Source organism: Pseudopipra pipra, chromosome 3 (assembly GCF_036250125.1).
Source record: "Pseudopipra pipra isolate bDixPip1 chromosome 3, bDixPip1.hap1, whole genome shotgun sequence".
Classification (NCBI taxonomy): Eukaryota; Metazoa; Chordata; class Aves; order Passeriformes; family Pipridae; genus Pseudopipra; species Pseudopipra pipra.
Window position 1 is genome coordinate 10002491 of NC_087551.1, and position 25568 is coordinate 10028058.

The following is a 25568-nucleotide window of genomic DNA, read 5'->3' on the forward strand; positions in this document are numbered from 1 at the left end:
ACTTTAAGCTACTCCAAACAAATGATACACAAACTTAAAACCTGGCTCAGGTGGCCTATTCAGTAACAGGGGCTTTTCTTTTTGTGTAATGTTGGCTTTAATTCCGTCAGTTTAACTCCACTGTGCTACAGGATGCAACTATTTCATATTCACCTTCGGAGCGGCTGTTGTGGAATGTCCCAAGTATAAAATATTCCCCTGGATGTAAGGAACAAATTCCAGCATCAACCTATTCACTGAGATAATATAACACTGGAAGTATTACTGTATATACATTCTGCCCCAATGAACAATAAAAATTAGACAAGGGATTAGAAAGCTTAATATTTTGAAGGTAGAATCCTCTGTCAAGTTCAGACCCAGTATGAAATAGGTGAGCAGAGGCTCTTCCCAGGGAAGTATGCAGGCATCTACACTAGGTGGCATTACGGAAAGAAATATCATCCTACTGAAAGAAGCACTCAGGGCACAGAATGCCTCTGAAAGCGAGCAGCACCTTCTCCCTTCCTCGATGGTGCCACTGAAAAAAGTTCATTAGTCCTTACTTTGCAGTATTGGTGGTATCACTGCACTGTGACTGATTTACTAATATCCCTTCAGCAGCCTGGTGCTCCTGAACTAGCAATGGGATTGAGGATTTCTACAAAGCAGGTAGCAACTTAAATGTACTCTCTCTCTGAACAGACTCCACCTGACTCATCTGAGACACAATCCAAATCTATTTGTGCATTTCTAAAACGTAATTTTATTCTACTGTTGGTTCTTCGAAAACGTAACAGTGCTTAATATTTCTTTAATTTCGTTTTTCACAGCTCTGGCTAATCTTGTGTCACTGCATGCTTCTCATTTTCAAGTCTGAAACATGAGAAAAACAAGTTACTCGATGTGTAACACGTCCACACTACTCACTTTTCAGGGGTTATTTTTGAAGCCTAATAGGAAGAGAGTAAAAATTTTTTTGCATCTATCTGAAGGGTAAATATTCTGAAAAATCATCCTTTTGTAAATACATATGTTCATCTGTACTTACAGAAGAGAAAGCTGATTCATTCTTCTTATTAAGGCATTCTTCTTATTAACCAGCATGAACCATTCCTGCATCATAGCTTCTTCTTCTTCTGTGTTTCTTCCTGCAATTGAAAGAACTTCATTACTTATTGTGGCATTTCACAAACTGAGCTACATATTTCATGTCAGGTTTTGGAGTATCAGTCTCCAATATCACTGAGCATGACAAGGTGAATTCACAAATAGTAAATATATCATAGGACTACAAGTCCTGCCTGCTTCATAAATAAATCTTTGAAAGCAGCCATTCTTCAGCATACATTTTAGTGTTCTTTATCATGCTGTCACCCTGACCTAAATTAACACCTTTTAAAAAGGACTGTATCTTTTAAATTCTTACAAATGAACTACAATATTGCAATGCTCCCAATCTAAAAAACCTTACTGATAAAAGATGTCTGGTCATCACCAAACACAACCACAATCCCTGTGGGCAAGATCCACTCCACCCATGCAAACCCAGCACAGTCAGGATGATGTGGTGGGGATCAAAGTAGCTGCAGAGGAGATGGCAATCCTGAACCCTCGGCCAAGGTGAGGGCACCTGCTCAGCTTCTGTGTTTATGGCCACTCTTTCAGATGATAAGCTGGAAAGAGCTGCTCCTCTCCGCAACTTGCAATCAAAGGGAGCATCTGCACAAGTACAAATAATCTTGGGATCCAGGTGCCTGAGGGTCCCCATATGTGTATGTATGTATTTCCCTAGCCCACATTCATCCCAGGCAGGATGAGGATCAGGACCCTTCCTGGCCCACCTGCAGGCAGTACTATGCTCTACCAGACTCTCTAACACTCTGCGTCACCAGCCCTGCACCATCAGGGCACACGAGGGGAAAGGCAGATGAGCATCCTGAAGGCTCCTGACTGGGCTTTCCACGTAGCAGGGCTGCTGAACCAAATTCCATCTCCCTGAGCTTGGGGACTAGGAGAAAGTCCTTTGTGGAGGCTGCGCTTCTGTGGTAACCTGCCATTCTCACCTCTCAAGTTGAGCTGAAGAGCAAAGACTGTATGGTCCTCAGTGAATTATGAAACTCACACATTTCATATGCTTAAAATTTATCTCGGGAATAAACCTGGAATAGTGGCAAAGGAGCATGAGCTGGGTCTTCTGTACGCTTCCCAGCTTTGGTACTGCTTCACTGGGTGACTGTGGGCAGATCTCTAAGTTTAAGTGCCTCATGTGCAATACAGGAATAATCACCTGTACTGATCCTGCAAGGGTGCTGAATGTTAATTCTTTGGTGTTTGTAAAGGGTTCTGAAATCTCTGATGCAAAGTGCTGCACACTTTGGGATGCCATCTTATTAACTTGAACCATAGGATCCTTTGTTGCAAAGAAGTGATTTCTAGCACCTGAAGCTGGAAGGACACCAGAAAAAATATTGGTTTGCTCTAAACAAAAAAGCTTTCAGTTTCTGGATGAGAGTGTTTAAAATGCTTGCATGTAGGTGCTTGCCACGTGCATGTTCACACCCCAGTGAAGTGTGCAAGCCCAAATCTACATGGACAACCTCATGGTCACCAGGGTACTGGTGTACTCTGCTGCCTGCAAGGGAAGGTCTCAAGAAGATGAACAAGGAAGTGGGTCAGCTTAGGGTGGAACTGGTGGACCCACATAGTAACAAAAAGTTACAGCATCTTCTTTCTGATGCAAGACATCCACCCATACCCATTTATCACCCTGAGAAGTGCCTGGCCGATGAAGCTTCCTGAAAGGGTGCTTTTAGGGTCAAAATTTGCTAGCAGTGAGACAAGAAGGGAAGAGCATCCCAAAATGGGGATGGCCCTGCAGCCCTTTTCCAAGCAAAAGCAGCAGGGTCCAGCTCCTGGACAACGGAGCAACGAAAGAAGAAATCTGTCTGACATGTAGAAATGCTCTCCCTCAAGACCTCCACTTCTAGTTTTGTGCATAAAATATCACACCACGGCATTTACAACAGTATTCAGCAGTTCAGTACACTTTGCTGTTAAGTTACAGATCAAGTGCCTTGCTGCTGTATTGGTCCATCTAACAGGGTCTGCTTTTAGAAGTAGATGATAATCAGTATTAGCAACCTTTTGTTGAAATGCATCAAGTAGTTGGAATTCATTTAGGGGAGAGGGCAAGAAGAAGGGGATAGATTCTTTTTTTTATCTTTGCAAAATGACTAGTCTATTCTGTAATGCATGAGATGAGATTTTTTTTTTTAGCAGCAGTGTGGCAAAGTTCTCACAACCAGACATCCATGGCTACAGTAACATTTCAATCAATTAGTTAGTTTTGGGGTGGTCTGGGATCTCTGGCTAAAAGATTATAAATACAAGCTCTTACTGCATTTAATTTTGCAAGCCTTGAAAAAGAAATGGGAGAGATAAATGTTTCCAAGGTGTTTGACTCAACGGTGGATCTGAATTTGACTTTCGTGCCATGCAATTTCAGGTTAAAAACATAAACTTAAGATATAATCTTCTTTCTATTAATGCATTCCTCCTAAATGAAGTTAGTTGCAAGATATAATGAGAAAAGATCTAGGTAAAGCTTGGAGCTGTCGAGTTAGATCTGCACAGGTGTCTGTTTTAATATATCCATGCTGACACCAAAGCACATGCAATATCCATAGAATAGGCCGGTTTAAAAGTGAATTAACAAAGTCTTGATTGTTTTTACAGAATTTTAAATCTGTTTTTGTATTCGCTTTGGACCCATGTGATGCCCTGACACCAGTCATGTGATATCGGCTGCGATAGGCACAAATCCCCGGGCAGCAACAAAAGAAGAAAGAGCAAAAAAGAAAAAGCTGAGAAAAAGCTTGCAATTTGGAAAAAGGCCAATTTTACCCTGGTGAAGGCCTTTTTGATCAGTGAAATGACACATGTGTGCAATATTAATAGTAGTCAATGCTGATATTTTATTTGTCGACCGTCAGCTTTTAAATTCTTGTGCATGGACTTGAAACAGATTCTTTCCAAGCAAGCAAAATAAAGATGAACTCCCATGTATAAGAAATTTAAATAACTCTTCAGCAAATACACTAGCATTAGAGCATTACTTCATTTTTTTTTCCTTGGTGAGAGGATGCACATGAAACACTTTCAACAAAGAAAAACTGAGTGTTCTTACTGCAGCGATATTGCAAGCTGAACTCACAGTTACAACTTCTAAATAAAAAATTTAGAAAAACCCTTTCTTCAACACAGTTTCACTCTGTAAAACGCTGCTGCTACTGGGGTGGTGGTTGTTTTCACTTTCCAAGTGTAAAACAAGTATTTAATTGACTTGCAACAAATACTTGAAAATTCAAATTGGGAAAATGCCTGTGTTGTTCTTGGGAAAAAAACCACAACAAGCCGTACAGATTATTTAAATGAAGAAAAAAACCCACGCTCGAGAACAAATCGATCCCACACATGCAAACCCCTTATCTAAGCCAGTACAAGATGCTGAAAATCTATAAATAGCTCACAGATCTTAAACTTAAATTTTTTCCATAATACATGCATTACACTATTGTTTTTGATAAACAACAACAACAAAACCCTTTTAAAGCTAGTAAGTTGGACCATTACAAATTAATCCTGACTTTAATAACTGGTTAAAGACCCCTTCAGCTTTATAAGTAACAAAAAATATTAAAGCCTGTGATCACAGCGAGCTTTTCTCATTTCTCCTCTAACCATTTGTTATTTAATCCAATACTAGTAATCCAATTTGTCCATCAGACTTTTAAAGGGCAGAATGCAACTTCTCCAGCTTAGACACTTTTCAAAGTACAATATATTTTTCAAATGAATGCTGGATGTTTCATTTTTTCCCCAACTGTTCCTAGCTCTAATGTATGAGGAAAAAAAGAACAAGATGAACATTGTTCGTACTGATTAAGTAAGAGCTCATTAAAGAGCTGTCAGTGCTGTACTTTGAATATGCATGAAGCATATAATCAGATCTAGTACCGTCACTAGAGGAGAATACGGTAAGTACAAAGGATTGATTTAATTACTTAGAGTGGGCTGTGGTGGTAAAGCAGTCTTGTTAGCGCAGAAAGAAAAGGAGGTTGTATTCTGGCACGGTTAGGGGAAAAAGGCAGTTTTAGCTTCTGCCACAATACCTAATCTCAGGATAAAGCACTTTACATTGTAGCTTAAAATGAAGACTGCCAGTTTTCTAAAAAGACCAGAATTCATCTTATCTTGTTTAACCTCATCTGGTTAACTATCTAGCAGAACATATTTATTCTCTTTAACACGTAATTATGCTTATACCTTTTTATCCTATAGTTCAATAATGACTTCTGAAAACAGTCTTCAAGTAAGAGCGGGTAGTGCTGCAAACATCATATGCATGCAAACTGCTTGGTAAGAGATTTGAAAAATGCAGAACCAGAAACTCAGATGAAACAGTGAGTACACGCGCCTTTATGTGAAAAGTCAATACAGTTTTTAATGTCAGACTTTAACCTGAGGAGGGTTCTGGCAGGGTTTCTCTAATTTATTTTCTTTCCCCCCCTCTCCTTTCTGCTTTTTTCCCCCTCTTCTTTTCTCTTCTCTTTCTTTTTTTTTTTTTTTCTTTTAATTAATTCATTCTTGTTTTATTCTTCCTCTAGGAATCCAAGGGAATTCTCTCACATCAACTCCCAGTGCCATTTTCTAATTTCATTGTCTGGCTTGAGTGGTGAAGGATGCGTGCTCTATTCTTCTCTTCACTTGACATCTACCAGAACCCTCCTCAGTGATTAGGAACGAGCCCAACACCAAGCCTCAAACAGCACAGGACACTAAATTCTGCCCTCAGATATGAGAAACTACTACTGGCTTCTGAGTTGCGATTCCGAGCTGTAATAGCTCCTGCACAGGATTCAACAGAGGCTGCAGGGTAAAGTTTGGCAATTTTGTCCCTTCCTGGAACAAATTCTAGTGATAATCAAAATGATGATAGCAAGCATTTTAATGATAGCCAAACCCCAAAACCCAAATCACAGCCCCAAGCCCCTCTCCTTTCTCCTGCGGTTCATCCCACATACTCCTGATCATTATTTGAAACCAACTTGAGTCAATTTTCTTTGGCAATACTCAAGAGTTAGAAGCATGGTAACAAATACATTACCATTTTTTGAGAACAATATCAGCAACTAGATTATTTTAACGTTGTACAGCTTCCCAGCAGTCTTTTACAAATAGATTTTCCTTCATATTCTTTGGGATTTACAAATGGATTTTTGTTTACACTGTAAGCTAATTATTTGTTAAATATTTAAATAAGAAGCATCTTGACAAATGTCTCTTCTGAATCAATTTGAAAGAACAATTTTTTTTTTCCTTTCCTGCTGAAAATGCTTTCAAACTCAGCCAGCTACCACAATATGAATGTACCATTAGACCCATTATTTTTAAGCCGTTTGGGCAGCTAGACATTAGATAAACCCACTATGGATTAACACAGTAAACCTGTACATTGCTAAGAAAACACAGAAGAAAATGCTACAAAACACTGAGAATACCACTTAAAAGGAAGAAAAAGCAACAACATGCAGGGACAAGATTAGTTTACAGTGTAAATGGATGAACACAGTAACTCCTCTACACTTTATACTGTCGTAAATCTGTCAAGATAAGACAATAGATTAATATTTTTTAAAAAAATCCTTAACTGTAAATGTATTTAGCTGTTGTGCAAAAATGAATTACAACCTATGGAAGACAAATAATAAGGAGTTTACATCAGCATCCAAAACCAGCCCATTCAGTTTGCTAAGAAATAACAGGTTTACAGAAATCACTCTGTATGCCGTCTTAAGCAGTAATTGTTTTTAAATTTTATTTGCACTGTGTGTAGTGTGTGTGCCATGGTGTCATGGTTAAACACAGAAACCTTCCCATGTCTCCCCATTTACCTCAACAGAACTACATGAAAAACAACCTACTTAAGACAGAGCCCATTCTTCATCCATTTGCTGATGTTTACACACAGTTTTAAAATAGAATAGAAGAAGCTTTCTTCACTCAACACACTTGGGTGAAGAGGCCAGCAGGAGAATGCCAGTGCATGGGAACTAGAGCAAGGCAAATAACAACAAAAACTGGCCAATTTCGCTCTGCTTCTCTTTCTGGGCTATTTTGTAGTTGACAGAAGCTTGGTGACTACTGAGAGCCGTTCAAATGCCAGTGAATTCCACAAATTTAACAGGAAGGTCTTCTAAAAACATACCCCACTGTCTTTATTTGCTTGCTAAAAAAAAAAAGTTGCATTCACCCAATCATAGGGACGAGTTTTTACAAGTTTCTGTATTAGGAGCAAGTGGACAGATTGGCTTGTTTACCTGAAGGAGAACATGAATAGCAAATAAAGAATAGTTCTAGGATGTGTCTCATCTTGTCTCATAAGAACCTGGGGAAATTCACTGAAATTGAAGGTGGTGTGTTTAAAACCGATAAAAAGAATGATCGTTCCTCAAAGCCTCATCATTTACTAGTAGAACTCGTTGCCACGAGGCAATGTTGAAACTAAGAGCTCAGCAAGAATTAAAACCGGGTTGAATGTTGAATATGGAAAGGCAAAGCTGTAGCAATAAATATTCAAATAAACAAACAAAAAACCGCAGGACGTAGGAACTTGATCCTCCTGCTTTAGGACACGAGCTAACCTTTAATTTTTAGAGGCTAAATTAAATGTTCCCTGGGGCCAGGTTAGGCGGTAACCGGCCTCTGCGCAGTTTCTTGCCCCTGCCTGGGCTCAACCCACACCTGTCCTACTGGAGTGTTGTGGACCAGACTGTGGGGCTGATCCACTGTGGCAACTGCATTTTTACTGAAAGGAAACATGGGAAGAGACAAGAAACAACGCTGGGTGTTTTAGCTGACCAACCTCACGTTGCTAACAAAGGCTGGTGGAAGGTCTCAAACGCTTCCAAGTCAGCGGCGGACTTCCCACTGATTTTAATAGTCTTCTCATCTTGCTCACCACGAACAGCTTATGCACAGACGAGGTCTTGTTTTTAATGTGAGTTACTGAATTTGACAAATACTTAAGCAGAAAAGCCTATATTCACATCAGCTATTCTTTGTAAAGGAGATTTACATGAGCCCTACTGCAAAATGCCTCTAACGCAACTGAAAGCTATGGTGAAGGTTTTTAAATGACTAGCGATCCACAAATTTTCACTGAGTGAAACTGAGGTATCCCAAAAGAGACCTATTTTTTGAAAAATCACCCTTCTCTGCTTCAGTGGAAACCTCAGAATTCTGGATAAAATATTTTTTACAAGTACTGTAAGTGTCAAAACACAACTGACAACAGACACTCCACAGCATGAATGGATGGGCTGCTCCGCCTTGAGCTTCAAGCCTTGCATGTCAGCTTTCCTCCAGAATACTTCCTCCTTTCAGTGCATGAGGACCTCCTCAGTTACTAAAAGCCATTGAAAATGAACCAGAATAGCCACCAAGAGATAAGCAGATAGGACTGTTGTTTAGATGACACTGCAGAAGTGCTAGCTAGCAGATGAAACCCTAGCACAAGTTTTTGAGTCCGAACTGGATGGGAAAACATCTAAGGAACATTAGAAAGGCAAATTCATGGCCACTAACTTGTTGTCTGAGAGCAGTTGAGGAGACATTGATGTCCACACAATGGAGTCTCATAAAGGTATGTAAGGACTGCCAAGAATCTGCCAGGCAGAGTTACATTGCAGTGTATTGTCTGACTCTATTTCAGCCCCCAAAAGTACTGTACCCCTAATGAAACAGAGCCACTGTCAAAGGAATGCCTTTATCAAAAGCACACATCAAATTAGTTTAATATTAAGCAGGAAACTTGTAATTTCTTTGGTTCCTGAAACATACAAAATTCAGAGAGACTAGTTAAAATTTTGAGAGCTGTGTAAACAAAAGGTTAGGGTTCTGACCACATCTTGGCGTGTGCGAGGATTTATTCTACCTGCAGTGGGACTGACTCACAGGAAGACAAAACATTTGTGGCCTGCAGTCTGAGCAGTCTAAAATTATCAGAGGATTGAAACTTCCACAAAAGACAAATTGCCTGAAAAACTGCTGATTTTCTCTATGTGATGAGTCAACACAGTGGCCACTAGAAAATAACAGAAAATCAACCAAACTAAATGCTTGGGATGGATAAAGATTATAAATATATTTTAAATGTGGTACCATCAATCCAGACCAAGAAATTTTGTGCCCCTAAATTCAGTCAAGAAGTGAGATTCAACTGAAACATCTGGAGAGATTCCTGTAAGAAAGTGATGCCTCATGGACAGTGCCTGCGGGGATCCTAGCACTGAGCAAAACCAACGCTTGTCCTTTATCACCCTCTGGTATTCCTTGTACCCAAATTTTCTCACATAGCACAACTTCAGAAGACGCAAGGGCTTGGGAAAAATATACATGAGGCCTTTGCTTGCGGCACAGGAAAACACGCATCATTAACTGATACACTCAAACTTTTGAAACTATGGAAAAAATGGTAGATCATGCTTGGAGATCCATGAAGAAAGGGATGATGGTCTGGGTAGACGAATTATTTCCTTTGCAGGTTGACAAGTAGAGTTGGATGCTATGTTATGAGTGACAGTAAGTTCTCTATGGCTCATAACAACTCCTTAGATCAGTTTATTACCTGTTTACTTGATAAGTTATGACTGGGTAAGATTCTGAAGTGAGAGGCTATTTACCTAAGAGTTGTTGGAGTGCGCACTACTAGGCAGCATCTTATTCCATTTCTACCAAATGCTGCCTTCCTTTAAAACACATTCACCTGGAGCTGGAAAAGGGTGGTGGACACAATAAAATTACTTCTTTAATGGACAGGCCTGAATTTAACCCAGGCAACTGCCTGAAGTGAGACGATGGTTTGCAATGATTGTGACCTTGTATCCGTGTCAATGAAAATGTCTACTCTTACTGATAGTTGGTGGGTTTGTACTTCTGGGATCCAAGGCTTCCCAGGGCTGACTGGTTGAGTTCAGGTAGGCTGAGGTGTCCCAGGGCCCAACAGTTTCCAGTTTTGACAGAAAAGGTGCTTTTGGTGGTAAATGGGAGAAACCCAAGAAAAAATAACAGTGCTCTTTGCAGGCTGCAGTGGCATTGTGGGCCAGGAGCCTCGGGGTGACCAAAGTGCCTTTCTCCTCGCCTTCTCTTTACAGGCAGACACTGATTGTAGAGAAAGCCAACTTCCAGGCATAAAGCCAAAGGCTATGCCTACCACATGAAAGAGCATTTATACTGCAATACCACAAAGAAAGATGGAAATCAGTTAAAAGAAGCAAGTGTCTGTTGGGTCTTGTAAGACTTTTGGAAGGCTTGCAAGTCTATTCATAGTGCCTAGGGCTCTCCCAGAGTAGTCTCCTGCTATGTGGGCAGTGCTGTGCTTGGGCTCTCTTCCTCAAGCTGGCTTCAACCTGTTGACAGGTTCTTTCAAGGCAATGATGAGGCTACAAAAGCCAGGGAAGTGCATGGAGAGGAGGCTGACTTATCGCTCAGTCCTTGCAGCCAATGGCAATTCTGGGTTACTTTGACAAAAAAAATAAATACAGTCATTGCTGCTGCTGAGCTGCTCTAATGATTTAATGAACTTGGCCTGGGAAGGCTGAACATGCACCCTGCCCACATTTGGTCTTGGAAAGGTCATTTCCTGTGAACTTTTGCCTACCAACCCACAGACCTAAGACTGAAGAGATGTGGTGAATTTAAGGGTCAGAGCCATGAACCTTGTTTTGTGGAAGCTTCTGAGATGTAGAAACTCTGTGTATTTGGATAAATACTTCCAGACAGTCTTCCTTAACCAAAAGCAAGTCAAGACTGCTTTGCAGGAACTGCTAATGGTAAGAGATGGAGATTGGAAAGCGTTTGCCAGTAAGAGACTGGAGGCAACATCACAGAAGGGAAACTGAAGAGAGGCTGACAAGCCTCGGGAACTCCAGAAGTTCTCAATCACTCATAAAATGTGTGATTCTGGCAACTACAAAATGCATACTTGGGCAGAAATTTGTGTATGTGTTTGTGATCTGGACCCTGAAGACTCCTGTCAGAAACTCAGCTTACCAGCGTGCCAGTTTATTTGCATTAACAAATTTTCATGAACGGCTTTGCAATGCATGTCCAAGCAGGCATCTGTGCAGAGCTCTGTGGGCTTCAGGTCAGTCAAGTCACACTTGGATGCAACAGGGAAGCACAGTTACCATACTATAAATGAGACCTTGATCATAGTGTCACTGCACTTTTTTCACCCAGGGTTTTTTGGTGGCTGTCAAAACTCCCATTACCATAACCCTGGCAGCAAGTTAATGTTCCTGCACACTGGAGAGAGAAGCATCTTATCAAATGCTTTATAATATTGCTTTGCTTCCAAAACCAGCAGTAACTACCAATGCATAGTTTTGTGAACTGTTATCATGTTATAGTAAAAATCACTAACTCTTTTACTCATGTCAAAAACCTTTCCTTCTGCCCAACGCAAATTGCTATCAGTAATATCCTCCCAGCCTCCTAATCGCTGGCTATTTCCATAGGGAATGTCCACAAACTACCACCAGCAGAGACCCAAACCATGTCGTATATGTATCATTCACGTATCCAGAATTTTTTTTAAAATGCTTTCACTCACTTTGTATGCTCAATGTAAAAAGCTAAGTGGCAAAGATGTTGTTTTCAGCGATACTTCAAAATTTTCTATTTTGACAGAAAGGCTGTTTTTGTACTGTCCTTCCTCCTACTCTGCTTTGGCATGTGCATCTTTGTCTTTCACAACATGGCTGGACAACTCACTACCATCTTGTTGTTTGGCAATTTTTTGGTTCACCTGAGATTAATCATGCTGAGCTAAGCAAAACAACAGTGCAGGAAAGCAAGGCTGACAAACTGCTATAAAACTTATGGTGGTATTAATTAATTCTTTCTCATTTAGGCAAGATATGAGAATATGAAAGGACCATGATTTTTTTTTCTCCTTATGCACATGCATAGATATTTTTCATACTGTCTGCTTTGCAAGCTTGAAGAGGTAACAAAACCAATTTTTAAATTCATCTCTCTCAGGCAAAACTAAACATTCATCATTTTCCTCCCTGAGCTCTGACACTGGTGAATACAAATCTGCATTTACTTTTGGGAATTCCAAAGAGAATTGTGAATTCAATTGTTTTTAAAAGATGAAATTTGGCTTAGGGAATAGGATGTTTCCTCCTAGCTCACCCCTCCCTCCTCTAGCGTGGATTTCTATTGCAGACTGGATGACTCCAGTAAGGAGCATTCAAGATGGTATAATACAGGCTGGTAAATACAGCTCGATAATCAGGGTTGTGAAGGTGCAGAGCATATAAGGGATTTATTTTTGATAGTGAATCTATACACATATACATCATCAAGCCCCCACTGAGAAGCAGACCACTCCAAGTGATTAATACAGCTAAAGGGGGCAGATAAGAGATCAATGACAAAAATCACCTGGTAAAAAAAAAAAAAGTAAAAGGTGTTGCATTAAAAGGGCTTTTACTTTGCATGAGAAACAATACTGAGAAACCTGTATTTTAGCACTTGTACTCAATAAGCACTCTAAAGTATGTCGGGGATGAGAACAGAAACCCATCCTTTCTAATAATCTTGTGACAAAAGCTAAAAGACATCATCCTATTAACTAGTGATCTCAACTGCTAATGCGGAGTACTTCCTGGTGCCTTTTATGTAGAATGCCGCTATTAAAAAACCACTAAACATTCACTGTGAACAACACAGAATCATTCATCTTTTATCAGCATCTCTTGTTAGAGGAGTATGAGAGGGGCTGAAGGTGTCATTGATATTATAGAGCGGAAATTAATCAGAAATTTTTCTCATATTTTCCTCATCACACTCATTTACTTTTGTACAAATTTCCCCCTGCTAAAAAGTTCATACCCAGCCCCCTGTTGTACGCTTTTAAGTTGAGAATATTCAACGAGTGCGTCAACTGAAAGGCACCAGGTCCCAACACAAAAAGCATTCGAAATTCTCATTTAGTTGTCTTTATTTTGCTAGCGCCATGTGGTCCTTGAAGATGTAGAAAACACGGGAAGCCGAGTAAAGATCAGAGCAAGCTCATTAGCATTCTGACAAAATTGGAGTGGTGGAGATGTATAGTTTGCCTAGTTTGTCGTTTTGAAAGCTACCGGTGGTAAGCTTTCTATTTCATTGTGCTTTTGTCTTTTTTTGGGGTTTTCAACGCAGCGGGGTGGTTGTTAGCCTAGGTTTTCACAGTGCATTGTGGGAACCTTGCCTGCACATTCAGACTATATGGTATCATTCGAGTTCAAGTAAAAAAAAAAAAAGTAATTTTTTTTTCCTATTTATTTCATAACCACCTATGCTAATGCGTAATTGTCATCTGGCTGTCAAAGCCCATCCTGCCCGACACCTGGTTTATAAAGTTAAAAAAACCCCCAAACCTACAAAAATAAAATAAACTCTCAGCTGTATTTAAAAATAAAACCTTTTAAACATGTTCCTAGTTTTCTTCAAAAGACAAGATAAGAAGAAATTAATTTAAATTCCACTGTTTACAATAAACTAGAAATGAATTTGAGGCAGATCCACTTGATTAGAATTCAAAAGAGACTCTTTCACTGTTTAAGATCCCCAGTTCTATTTCAGAGTCTCTTGAAGGAAAGATGGGTTTATGCTCCAGAATTATGTAAATAATGAATTACCTCTTAGAAGACCTATAGAAGTTATTACTCTGGTCATTTGATTTTTTTTTTTAGTTTTTTTTTTTTTTTTAAACACAAGGCTCACTTTGAAGGGCTAAAAGGGCTACATTAATGCTGCTATTTGACATGAACGTTTCCAAGTAGCAATGAAATGGATAAAGGTCTTTTTGGATGAATTTATCTGCTAAATCCTTGTGGTTGCCCTCCTATCTCGGATGATGACCCAAAAGAATGTCAACAGCTCATTTCCCAGAGAGCTGGGAAGAGTCACTACACACGCCATAATCTGCACGTTCTCAAAGAACCATTTCAAACATTACATTTCACAAGCTGTTTAAAGAGATTTTTTTTTTTCTCCTCTCATCTCCACTATCCTACCAATACTTTGGACATCAGTGCCTCAGAAATGAGTGCTTTAACAAAGTTGAAACGTGACTTTTTACGTATTGTGTTGGTGGGTTGGGCAAACACACAAGCTCGTACAAGCACCACGCAACATGTGAGTGACAAAACATGCTTCCCATTCACTTTGCCAAATTCCAGACACACTGTGGCAGGGGTAAGGAAATATTAAGAATCGAACTATATTAAGTCACACCTAATTTACTCACTGGATTTTTTTTTTAATATAATGTGTGTCAGGCTGCCAAAATCACAGATATCCTTTTAGTAGGAAACGATAAAACCCAGCTTGAAAGGAGTTACAATGGTCTAGATTCGGAATACACTAAATTTCACAATGAAGTGCAGATTCAGGATTTCTTTACTTAGCAAGGGGGAAAGGATAAACAAATATTAAGAGAAAGGGCTGCTTTATACAAAACCTTCAAAATTCTTTCTTTTTGCTATGCATTTGGATGGCACCATTATCTTAATAGTCAAAACAGACTGAGAGCTGCAGCCAGCTTCTCCTGAGCAAGAAAAGCAAATGGTCAGGCCAAAGAGGTCTTTAAAAAACAAACAAACAAAAGTACAAGAAGGTAAGTGCCTGAAAACAGAAAGCTCTGAGATAACCCCATAGCCGTGTGGATTGACAGATCTAAATTTTTCCACCATATTTATAATCTAATTTCATTCTATGCCTCTCATTTCACTCACGTGAAATAAAAGGAGGTGTTGCCACATATGAGCTATACATGAAGAACTATATTCCCTCCTCAGCTAAGAGCAACACCATAACCCTGAGAATTAAATAGCAGACATTATTCTAAGCTTAACAAAAGGCAGAATTTTGTCAGCTCTGAGATGCCACCTTTATTTCAAATCTCCTTTTAAACACTCAGGTCCTTTTCACTCGGGTTCCAACTCCCAGCAGAGGCAAATAACCTGGAGACTGTTATCTGCACGACAGTAAGGGCAACCGAATTATTTTTCTATACTTTGCCATGTGCTTATAGCTGCAAAATTATTTATCTCCTTCACTGCATTCTACTATGAAAGTTTCCTCTAGAAGAATCGCCGGGACCAGCCATATCAAATTAGAGGGCAGTCAGGAGTGTCTAAGTCCAGCTTTAAAACAAATATCATAACAATTACTTAGCCATATGGAAAATAGGGTATGTCTTTCCTGAAAGCTTTTATATATTTTCTATCTCAAATTTCAACTTCATTAGAAACTATTTCTGACTAGCAAGCTGCAAGATTGCTAAATATCTAACTGTTAACCCACCATGAAGAAAGAGACTCTTTTGAATGGCAGAACTTTTCCAAGATGCAAATGAACAATAATCTAATTTTGAGAGTAAATTAACTGAAGGATTCATTTTAATATGTTTCAGAGTCTCCAAAATTAAGTGACAGTTGCAGCCTCTGCAGTACACAGACATACGCGCACTCACACTCACGTACATACAGGGCACCCCCCTACACCCAGCTTCCATCCTCAGGAGAACTCACATTGTATTTATGTTTAGGTTCTTATGACTTAAAGGCCAGATGTTTCACAAATGACCAACAATTGGAGGTTAGAATAAATTAATGACTGATTTCTGAGCTTTGATGGAATTAAGCATACTTCTTTTCTCAATGTGCCATGTGAATGTTTGCCCGTTAAACTTTTTTTTTTTTTTTTTTTTTTGACAAGTGAGGCCACCCGGCAGAAAACAACTGATGCAAAACCCAGGAGTAATCCCTCTGTTTAGTTCAACACTGTGGTTAGCCTTAACACTGCCTCTATTATCCAATGGATTTAGAGAAACTTTCATTTATTTGTTGGCCTCAGTCTTCCAACTTTGTTGCCTTCTTTAAAGGACCCAAGACCCATTCCTATGTAAATACATTTGCATAGGGCCACAATGAAACTTTCTGGGGCTCGGATTAAACTTGCAGAACTAGATAGCTGCACTGCGCATATTTGTGATCTTCATGTAAGTACTTTCCCAAATACATATGAGTGAATGAAGCCCATGTCCACTCTGGCTACAGGAATGCATGGAGTTTAAAAGAAATGCTCCACTGCAAACTACAGACCAAAGCTCCAAATGCTGAAGCGAGCAGCAGACACAGCACCCAAATGTGAAATTACGATGTATAGAAAATGAACAAAAAGTCCTTTTCACTTAGGAGCTGTTAAGATCAGCACACTATTTGCTGTAAAATGTCCTATTCTCTCCAAACCAGTTCTGCTAGGACAACAGGATCCCTGGTGTAAAAGTGATGATTCATAGCTACTTGGGTTTTCATTTTTTTTTTCTCTTGCTGCCTCTGTTTATAAAGAGTACCTAGGGTATAATGTATTATTATAAACTACTCAATACAGCCTTCTTCCAGCCAAGTCAAATATAAACCTTTGCATCCAGCAAGTCTATTAGGAAACAGCACCAGGATTAATCCACGCAATTATGGCCCTTCAAAAATGCCAGTAGACACTCCAAGCAGTTTTGCCATTCCCACAAACAAAATGCCAATACCTTAAAGGTTTATGTTCTGCAAGGCAGGCTCGATGGACCTAAAGGATAACTAAGGAGTGGTTTTGTAATTTCACTGGCACTGATGACTGTGGGCCAGGAATTGCAACTGAATATATTCTTTTGGTATGCATTTAAGGAGATAACACATTCTTCCAAGGCTCACCAAACACAGGTACCTAATTCCTTGTTTTGCAGTATATTTTTTTGGAATCTAGCTTAAAAAGCTTTGTATACATAACTTTTAAAAAAAAATCACTATTATAGCATTATTCAAGTCCGTAACTACGTGTTTAAAAAATGAACCCAAATATATCAAACTTAATCAGACACAAAAATACACCAGCCACTAGAAAACGACTTGCATAACCAGTAGGATGTGAATGAAGACACTGACACAAATCATAAACCGATTCTGATTTACACTGTATTTTCCTTATTCCTGACTGTATGGTAAGCCTCTGCTGCCCCATGTAAATACCAAACACAAACCCAATTTCTCTCGTTGGACTAAGCACATCAATACAAAAGCAAATGAACTACCAAAGTGCCCTAATTAACAATTTTGCAAGTGAATGCAGACATCAGTGCCACACTGCAGCCATTAAAGTCTATCCCTTGCCATATCTGTTTCTGTTAACATTTCAATAGACCAATTAAATGACCTTTCCCCCCTCAAACTCAATTAAGCTATTTGAACATCAATTGATAACTTACCATGTATTTATGCAAAATGTGCAAGCAAGAGATTCATTTTTTTTCAATCCTAATGATGTTTTGAAGAAGAGAAAACTATCTTAACTATCCTGTCCTGGTATTCCATGGAGAGGGGGCCAGGGATGGGATTGCCTCCCAGGGGAGCCAGGTGGGCACGGTGGCACTGTGGCAGGCAGTTTGGAGAAAGCAGGTGTGAGGCAGATATTCTTCTTCCCTGCCATTTGGTCCCTGCCAGGCAGCTGTCTTGGGAGGTCAAAAGAAAACGCAGACAGCCATCTCTTTCAGCTTGTTGGAGTATCACGCCAGCACACTGGTAGGTGGCACAGGGTCACATCAGCCAACTTGTAGATATCCAGAATCGTTTCTTTTTTCCTCTTTCCCGCCCTCCCCCCTTTTATTTTTGTCTTGAGTTTTTACCTCTCGTTCTACAGTGAAAAGGGGTGCCCAACACACACACACACCTTTCTGAGCATGACAGGGTAGGTGTGACATTTGACTTAAGCCTGCCCGCCCCATGTTAAAAGAGGTGATTTGCTGACATTTGCATTTTCCCAAGGGGCTCCATACACCATGAATCAGTCACAAATTCAGGGGACTTGAGCGGAAGGAGGTCAATGTCTCCTGTTTAAGAGCTGGCCTTTGCTTCTCTGCACAGGTAAACAGTTCCCCCCAGGGTTTGTAGATAGGGACTGAAAGTGAGGGAATTTATTTAAAATAAAGCCACCTCAGTCTAGAAAAGAAGTGTTTTGATGCTGCTGCTGCAAATAATTTATGTGAAAAACATAAACTTTTTGGCTTCAAGACAATGAAAAATCTTCCAGGAAAAATAAGAAATGAATATTTGTGTAGGACATTGAACAAAAAGCTTTGTAAGTACCTATTTCCTCTCAGTAGACTTCTTTTAGATCAAAAAAACTCCTCTAATTTTAAACTAAGAAGAAATCAAGCAGAAAAGACAGAAGCAGAGGGGAGAAAGGTATAAATATTTTAGCCTTCCTTATGTCTGGGGGAAAGAAAAAGTTGTACCTGAGCAGATTAAAAAAAACCACTAAGCCCCCAAAGTAATCTTTCTTAAATTAAAACAAAACAAAAAAGTAAAAAGAAGCCAAACTAAAGAAACTACCCCAGATCTTTTTCAGAATTCTTTGAAGACGGGTAGGAGAGAAATTGAAGATCCAATTCTAACAATTCTATTTGAAGTTTTAGTTTGAATCCCTTAAAAAAAAAAAATCTAGCGGCACCCTGGGATAGTTCAACAAAGGCCTGGTTTCTGGGAAAAAAAGCATTGTCCCTTTCAGAATGTTAATCTGGTATATCACTTGCTACTACACCCCAGCATGTACTTTTGCTCATATCAACAATTAAAAGAATACATTTATTAAATAGTCTTATCACTGGATGTTATAACTTGTAATTCATGCTAACTAGATAACCAAAGTAAATTTTATTTAAATTCTCATTTCTTTGTGAAACTTTGTAGATGGTGCATATCTCATGATTAACGGACAACGTCTAAAGCATCCCGTCCTCTAATCTTCCTAAAATCCCTTTTCATCCGATTGTTTAAGACTGCTTGAAAGGCTAACACCAAGTCTAAGACTACTGCACATTTGGGGGAGGGGAGCCTCTGTAGGTTAGCTAATTAAACTGTTTGTCTTCTGAAACATTTAACTGGCTTTAGAGATTATTCTAATTAAGAATGATGTTAGATGTATTTTTTAATGTAGCTATTAAAATTAATCATAATCCAGCAATCTCATGTGCTGAACTATGTAAATAGAGATGTGCTTGAAATCCTGCTGCAGTTTCTTTATTTGGGAGTTGATCATTATGGATTCTACATAGCACACATCAGCATCAACCTAATTTTTAATTAAGAATGCCTTGTGAAACTATGACTTTTACTCTGTATTTATGAAAGGTAAATAACTGACCTCAGCAGAGCTAGACTACAGTGTTTCCCAAGCAGTACAACTACGAGGGGGGATATTAGCTCTCATTCATACTGTACATCTTTTTCTCTCTACTTCGCAGACCGTGTATTCAATTGAAGTGAAGGAAATCCACTAAATTTGGAAGGTCTGCAACTTGGCAATTGAAGCTTCTCGTGCTTTTCTTTACTAGACGTACAGCAGAGCTCTCACAAATATTGCTGGCAAGAAATTTTAAAAACAGACCACATAAAAAAGTTGGCATTCAAACAGAAAAAACGGCTGGGGCTAGAAGCCAATATGTAAATTGGCTAGTTAAAAAAAAATCTAGTATGATTTTCTTCTTAAATAATTAAGAAAACAAAACCAAAACAACAGAGAGAAACAAATGAATTATGACTGCAGTACACACAACAGGCAGCCTCTATCAGAACTCAGAAGGGTATTATACTCTAAACACTTTTTCTTCCCTTACTGCTGAAAGATTAATACTGGTTATCCCATTAAAGTTGGTAAAATGCCATTCTTGTGTCTTAAAGCTCTAGCATTGGAGGTCAAGAAGTGTATGCTGCTTCTTACAAGGCTAGTGTGGATGTAATCTTCCCAAAGTTACAATAATTAATGTTAAGCTTCTTTAGCAATACGTTTCTGAAAGAACTTGCCTGATAATATACTTAGAGCCTGGCTAGCTGTTTGTGTTTCTGAGCAAGAAATGTATTCTATGCTGCTCACGTACTTCAGCTTAAATCTTTAGTCAAACTAGGGTGATGATGAGCAGTTTGACTTCTAAGTAGAAATAATATTTAAATTTGCAAAGGTGAAACATTTTGGGCGTAGGGAAATCAGGGGGCACAGATACTACTTCCCAATGTTTTTTTTACCACTAACCTGACGGAGATGTGCACTGTATAGCCATACAGGTCTATTTAAGGATACCCATCCCCTAAGAGAGAGCTGCCTGTACAGGTGCAATATATTTATTAGAAAGCAATCTATAGCAACTGCAAAAGAGCTGACATTGGAGGTCTGCTCTCAGCCCATGCTTTACTATTGAGTACAAAAGCCTCTCTGCCTGAAAGTGTCCCCACATGCTCCAGCTCAGAAGCTGTGGTTATGAATGAAAACAGGGAGTGTAAGAATAGATCTTCCTCTGCTCTAAAACTGAGATAATTTCATTTATTTCAAGCATGCCACCTCTGCTTCTACCATCTCAGGATTTGGCCCTTTCTGTATATATTAACAGCCCGGGATACAGCAGTATTTCTGAGTCATCCCACAAGCAAAGAAAAATGTATTTTTCTGAATGCATGTTTCCCACTTCTGCTTGCTGGAAAACTCAACAGACAAACACATCTCCCAGGTTAAAAAACTAAAAGCCATTTCTGTGAGCATAGTTGGGAATGAGTGGCCCAGGAAAGCCAGAGCAGAAACAGAGTCACCAAATGGAACAGAAAATCTCATCTGCATCTTTGTTTTCGTCTAGGGCAGAAAAAGAACCCTGATGATACATACATGTTTATCTATTTGCTTCCATTTTCAGCCCCGTGAATGCATGCTTTATCTCTGGGCATAACAGCTTGTTCTGGTAGAAGTTCTTTTTGTCTTTCTATGCAGATTTTAATGCAACAGCATAGGTAGAAAATTCACTCTTGAATGAGTTCACAAGGGAAAATTATGCAAAGAGGTTACTAATCAGTCGATGACCTATCCTTTGAGGCAATACAGTAGACACAGGAATACCCAAAACAAGTCACCCTTCTGCATTATAATCACAAGCAATAGGCACAGAGACTGATTCTGTTAACCTGACAGAAAGTGCATTCTTCATCATTCAAATAGGTGAGAGAAAGCATAAGAAAAAAAAAAGCATCCTGAAGCACAAAGCAACTTAGACAGTTTACTGGCAACTTGACCCTGAGATGGTTCCAAAAACCAGTTTCACAGACACGAGCGTGCTTAACAAAGGTGTCAGTCAGCCAGCCCTGAAGCTGTCCAAAGAAACAGCCAGATACTGCTGCTGCCCAAGAAAAAAATATATTCTAGACCTGGCTTCTGGATAATATAGCTGTAAGGCACAGGCTCACCACAGCTGTTGACTACTATGAAGATGAGGGAGATAGAGAGAAGCTGTGGTCCTTACACAACAGCCCGGGCTCTCAGCTACCTGATGGCCAGCCAGTGCCTTTTGTCTCCCCTCTCTTTTCTCTTTTACAGTTTCTTCTCTTTTCTACATGCAAACAAAGTGTGCATTTTATGCTTCAAGAGCTATACAGCCAGATAATCAGAAAGCTGCATTATTTCATACTATTTGATGCTAGATGACATGTATGGTTTAATTAAATATGTACTTGGGGACTGTAACATACAGGGCATATTATATGTGTGCCCTGGACTGCTATTAAAATGAAACACAGCATATATGTCCATACACTGCTGTGTGAAATACACAAATGCTATCCCTTTAAAATCTTTTGTGCATGTCCATTTTGTTTTATATGTCTAAAAGGAAGATCACGTCTCCTGGGACCCAAGTTTTAGGGCCCTGACACAGGCAAAAGCCAAAGAAGAGTAAGAAATATTATAGCAAGAAATATTACAGCAAAAAGACCAAATACAAATTCATCCCAGGATGAGATTTAATATAAGTGAAAATTTCATTCTGTTAAAAGAGACTAAATCAACGATTTTAACTCTCCTTTTGTGCCTGTACTTTTTTAGCTCAACCTTTTTCCTTTTCTATGAAATTCAAATGTTTCCCTCTTATAAACCTCAGTCCTTTATATCTTCAAAGCCGTGTAAAATGCTAACTAATTAATACATGTGACTTTCCTTTCACATGTGACAACAAAGCATATGCTGCTTTTTCGATTGGTAAGAGTTAATTTGCAGTGACACAACATATGTGTTTACAGGTTTTCTAATGTTTGTTGTTTGGTTCACTGTGTAATTAGGCCTATTGACAAGGAAGCTTATGCACTGAAAAAGGAGGGGTGAAGCAGTGGCTGGGAGATGGCAATCCTGCCTGGTTTTGAGTACCTGCAGTGTTGAAATCAGGTACGAGTTGGAAAAAAATAAAACAACACGCCAAACTCAGAAGACAGTGTAGAAGACTGTCAAGCCACAGTAATTGCCGTCAAAAAGACAGAACTTGTCAAGATCCACTCCAGAGGACACACCTGCACCACGAGGAACCACCAAGGTGTATTACTCTACAGCGATAGTAAATCTCAGCAGATGTTAACTCTTGTTTTCCAGATCTCATTTAGAAGACCCTATGCTCCTGGGCAGGGTCAGCACACATAGACTGCGAGATCCCAGTGCCTCCATTGTCACCTTAGTGCAGCAGCACAGACCCAAAATAACTTCCGTGCTGTCACTAGAGCTGCATCAGGTACAACAGCAGCACGGAAATTGCAATCAAGGTTAACGATGGGCCAGGGGAGAATGGAAATGATTAAATAAAAACCCCTTTATTTTTAAAGATTCACCCTGAAAACAGTAACAATAAGATAGCTGTCAATATACAGAGCTTATCTGTCTGTGCAAGATTTTACGATACCGCACTTAGCTAATGTGGCTAATGAAAGAAAACAAATTTGACAAAAACAGACCCACGAGGACAGTTTAAAACAATAGATAAAACCACCTGCATTATTTCCCATGCAATTAAACTCCAGAATTAGTATACAGTAGGAAAAATACCAAAATGGTGATAGTATCGCTTATCTGGCTCTCTAGTGAATCACATTCACAGCCACCCCCACTGCCCGCCGTGCATTAACTCTTCGCACCGTGGGTATGTACAACTCTGAAATATAAAATTAGTTGCTTTTGAAGGACACTGAGCTCCCTCTGGTGAAGGCATAACAAGTTTATTAAGTAAGCACCACCTCTGGAAGTATAATCCCCTCTGGCTTCTTCCATGGAGTTTATTGGTTCAGTTTTCCTAACCATGAGCATCATTAGGGCAATGCAGTAATTAAGAGTTGTTAGAAAGTGAATTCTCAAACTGCAGATTAGAAAATTAAACTATTTCCTGATTACATATTAATGGAGCACAACAATAGCAGTTGCCATAAGCTTGGAAGGCAACCAAGGGATAAATCTGTGTACTTAATTACCATAAACAATGGCTGCATAGAAATGAAGTTTTATGCACATTCCCTTCTGTAATATGTCTGATATCAGTACACACTTGACAATTCTTGTTCAATTATCTCTATTATTTAATGCGCTGTGAACGGCTCTGTGTAAATAAAATTAACCACCCCAATTACTTTGAATTCATCTAGGGACAACGTAATAAAAAATGTGAAGAATTCTGTATGCCTATTAATCTAAAACATTACAGAAGCTTTCACCAGATTTTCTTGTCTATATTTATTTTGTCTACATTTATTTTAGTGCACTGCTAATTCAATTACATTTACCATCACTGGTCAATCAGCAGCAGCAGAGGGTTTTTTTTATTTCATTAATCCTTGTACAGTACCACAAACACACTCATCCTTTGGTAAGGTACAGGATCTCACATGGAAAACACAAATATGTTTCTACTTGAATTTGGGAGCCTGCAGTTAATCAGAAAAACAATTAAAAACACTTCATACCCTGTGGTCAGATAACAAAATATCTGATAGCTACAATTTTTTTTCAAATACTTGTTTTTGCAATTAGTGAAGAAATAGTGACTGAAAAAGAGATAAATTTAGATTAGAGATTTGTAAACTAGGATTCTTTAGTTTTTATTTTAACTGTGCTATGTGATAATTCTGCATTTTAATTGGCACTTGGATATCAGGATGATAGACACCTTCAAATACAATGACAGAAGAATTTGCAATGGAGAAAGACACTGTCAGAAGTAGAGACAAAACTATTTTATCCATAACAGGTCAGGCACAACATGGGTAGGTACAATCCTGAAGAAAACAAGATAATACTACCTCTGTCATCGTTTAGTGTCAAGCCATTATAATGGAGAAAGAAGAAAAATCAATGATATTAGACTATGATTTTTATACTCAATCCAACTCATTCTTCCTACTTGAAGCTCTGTGCTGTGTTTTCTCTAAAAACTTGCACCCACCAAGTGTTCTGTGATTGTGTAGGTTGCAAAACCCCTTCTACAAACTCTTACATATATTCAGACAGTGACAGCAAACGTGCCATCAGCTTATTCTATGGAGCTCAAGGCACTGAAGCACTGATCCCTCTCCTCATGCAGCAGTAAACTACATTGCACTGGAACAAGGTGAGGTTACATTTTCATTTTAACAGCAAAGACCAAGGACTGAGGTTACACAGAGGTGACATAAATTACTGGGTATTAATAAAAGCATGACTATTCAGATTCAAATGGAAATCAGCAACCCAGGAATTTTAATAACTTTTATTTTTTCACACATCTTAGAAAAGTGTTTTTCGTCAAACCATGAGCAGCTGGCACTGGAAACGCAGAGCTCCAGCCAGTTCCAAACTCTTTGCCTAGCTGATGAACTTTGAAAACATCAGCTCCCCTTTGGCCAAGAGCCAGAAGCTTGTCTTCCCCAGCCAAAAGGGCTCTCTAGCAGGGCAGGAAAACAGCAATGCATGTGCAGATGGGACCTGGGCTCTCTTCCTACAGCCCCATTTCCATTAGATGCCCTTTTCCTAATGCAGGGCAGCAGCTGCAAGGGCAGTAGTGGAACGGAAGCTCTGCAACCCAGAGAGCATTGTGTCAGGGACTCCTCTCCTCCTGGTTCATGTCAGAAAGGGAATGGGGCATTGAGAACCTCCAAGATCCACTCCTCGCAGCTACCCACAGCCCTAATAAAGCTAGGGTGGCATTTTCAACCTTTTTGTGCAATCCTAAGAGTTAAACTTTCTCTAAAAGGTAAGTGGAATGTCTAACAAAGTCAAGGAGTGCCATGAGCTGGGATCTAACCAAGAACATATATTGTCTATACTTACAGTTGCTTCTCTTTCAGTGAAACCATATGAATTCTTCCACATTTACCAAAGCCTGCACTGTCCAAGGGTTAGTCACTATATTCTTCTAGTCTTACCACTAGCCCAGAGAAAGGAAATTCCCACCAAGACAGGTGGAACATTAAAACAAAGGCATCAATACACAGGAGCAGGAGACAAAAGTGTATTCCTGTGAAATGAATGTAGCCAGAATAGATGTTCAAGCTGCAGCCTGAAAAAATCCCTCCTGGCCGAGCAACAAAAAGGACTCTCAAACTCAGAGGATGAAGAGCTGCCAGGTGGCAGAATCCCCCCACTGGAAAAAAACACCC

At 39.3% G+C, this 25568-nt stretch overlaps 1 protein-coding gene across 18 annotated transcripts in view; it reads right to left on the reverse strand.

Moving 5' to 3' along the window:
• EHBP1 (EH domain binding protein 1) overlaps window positions 1-25568 on the reverse strand; it is a 212299-nt gene that overhangs the window by 7950 nt on the left and 178781 nt on the right. For 17 of the 18 annotated variants that reach the window (XM_064647676.1, XM_064647675.1, XM_064647688.1 and 14 more), the window contains one exon: window positions 1031-1130. In XM_064647676.1, the coding sequence (XP_064503746.1) occupies window positions 1031-1130 (100 nt within the window). Of the gene's footprint in view, window positions 1-721; window positions 856-1030; window positions 1131-25568 lie in introns of those variants that run through there. The other variant, XM_064647691.1, reaches the window with a different exon arrangement.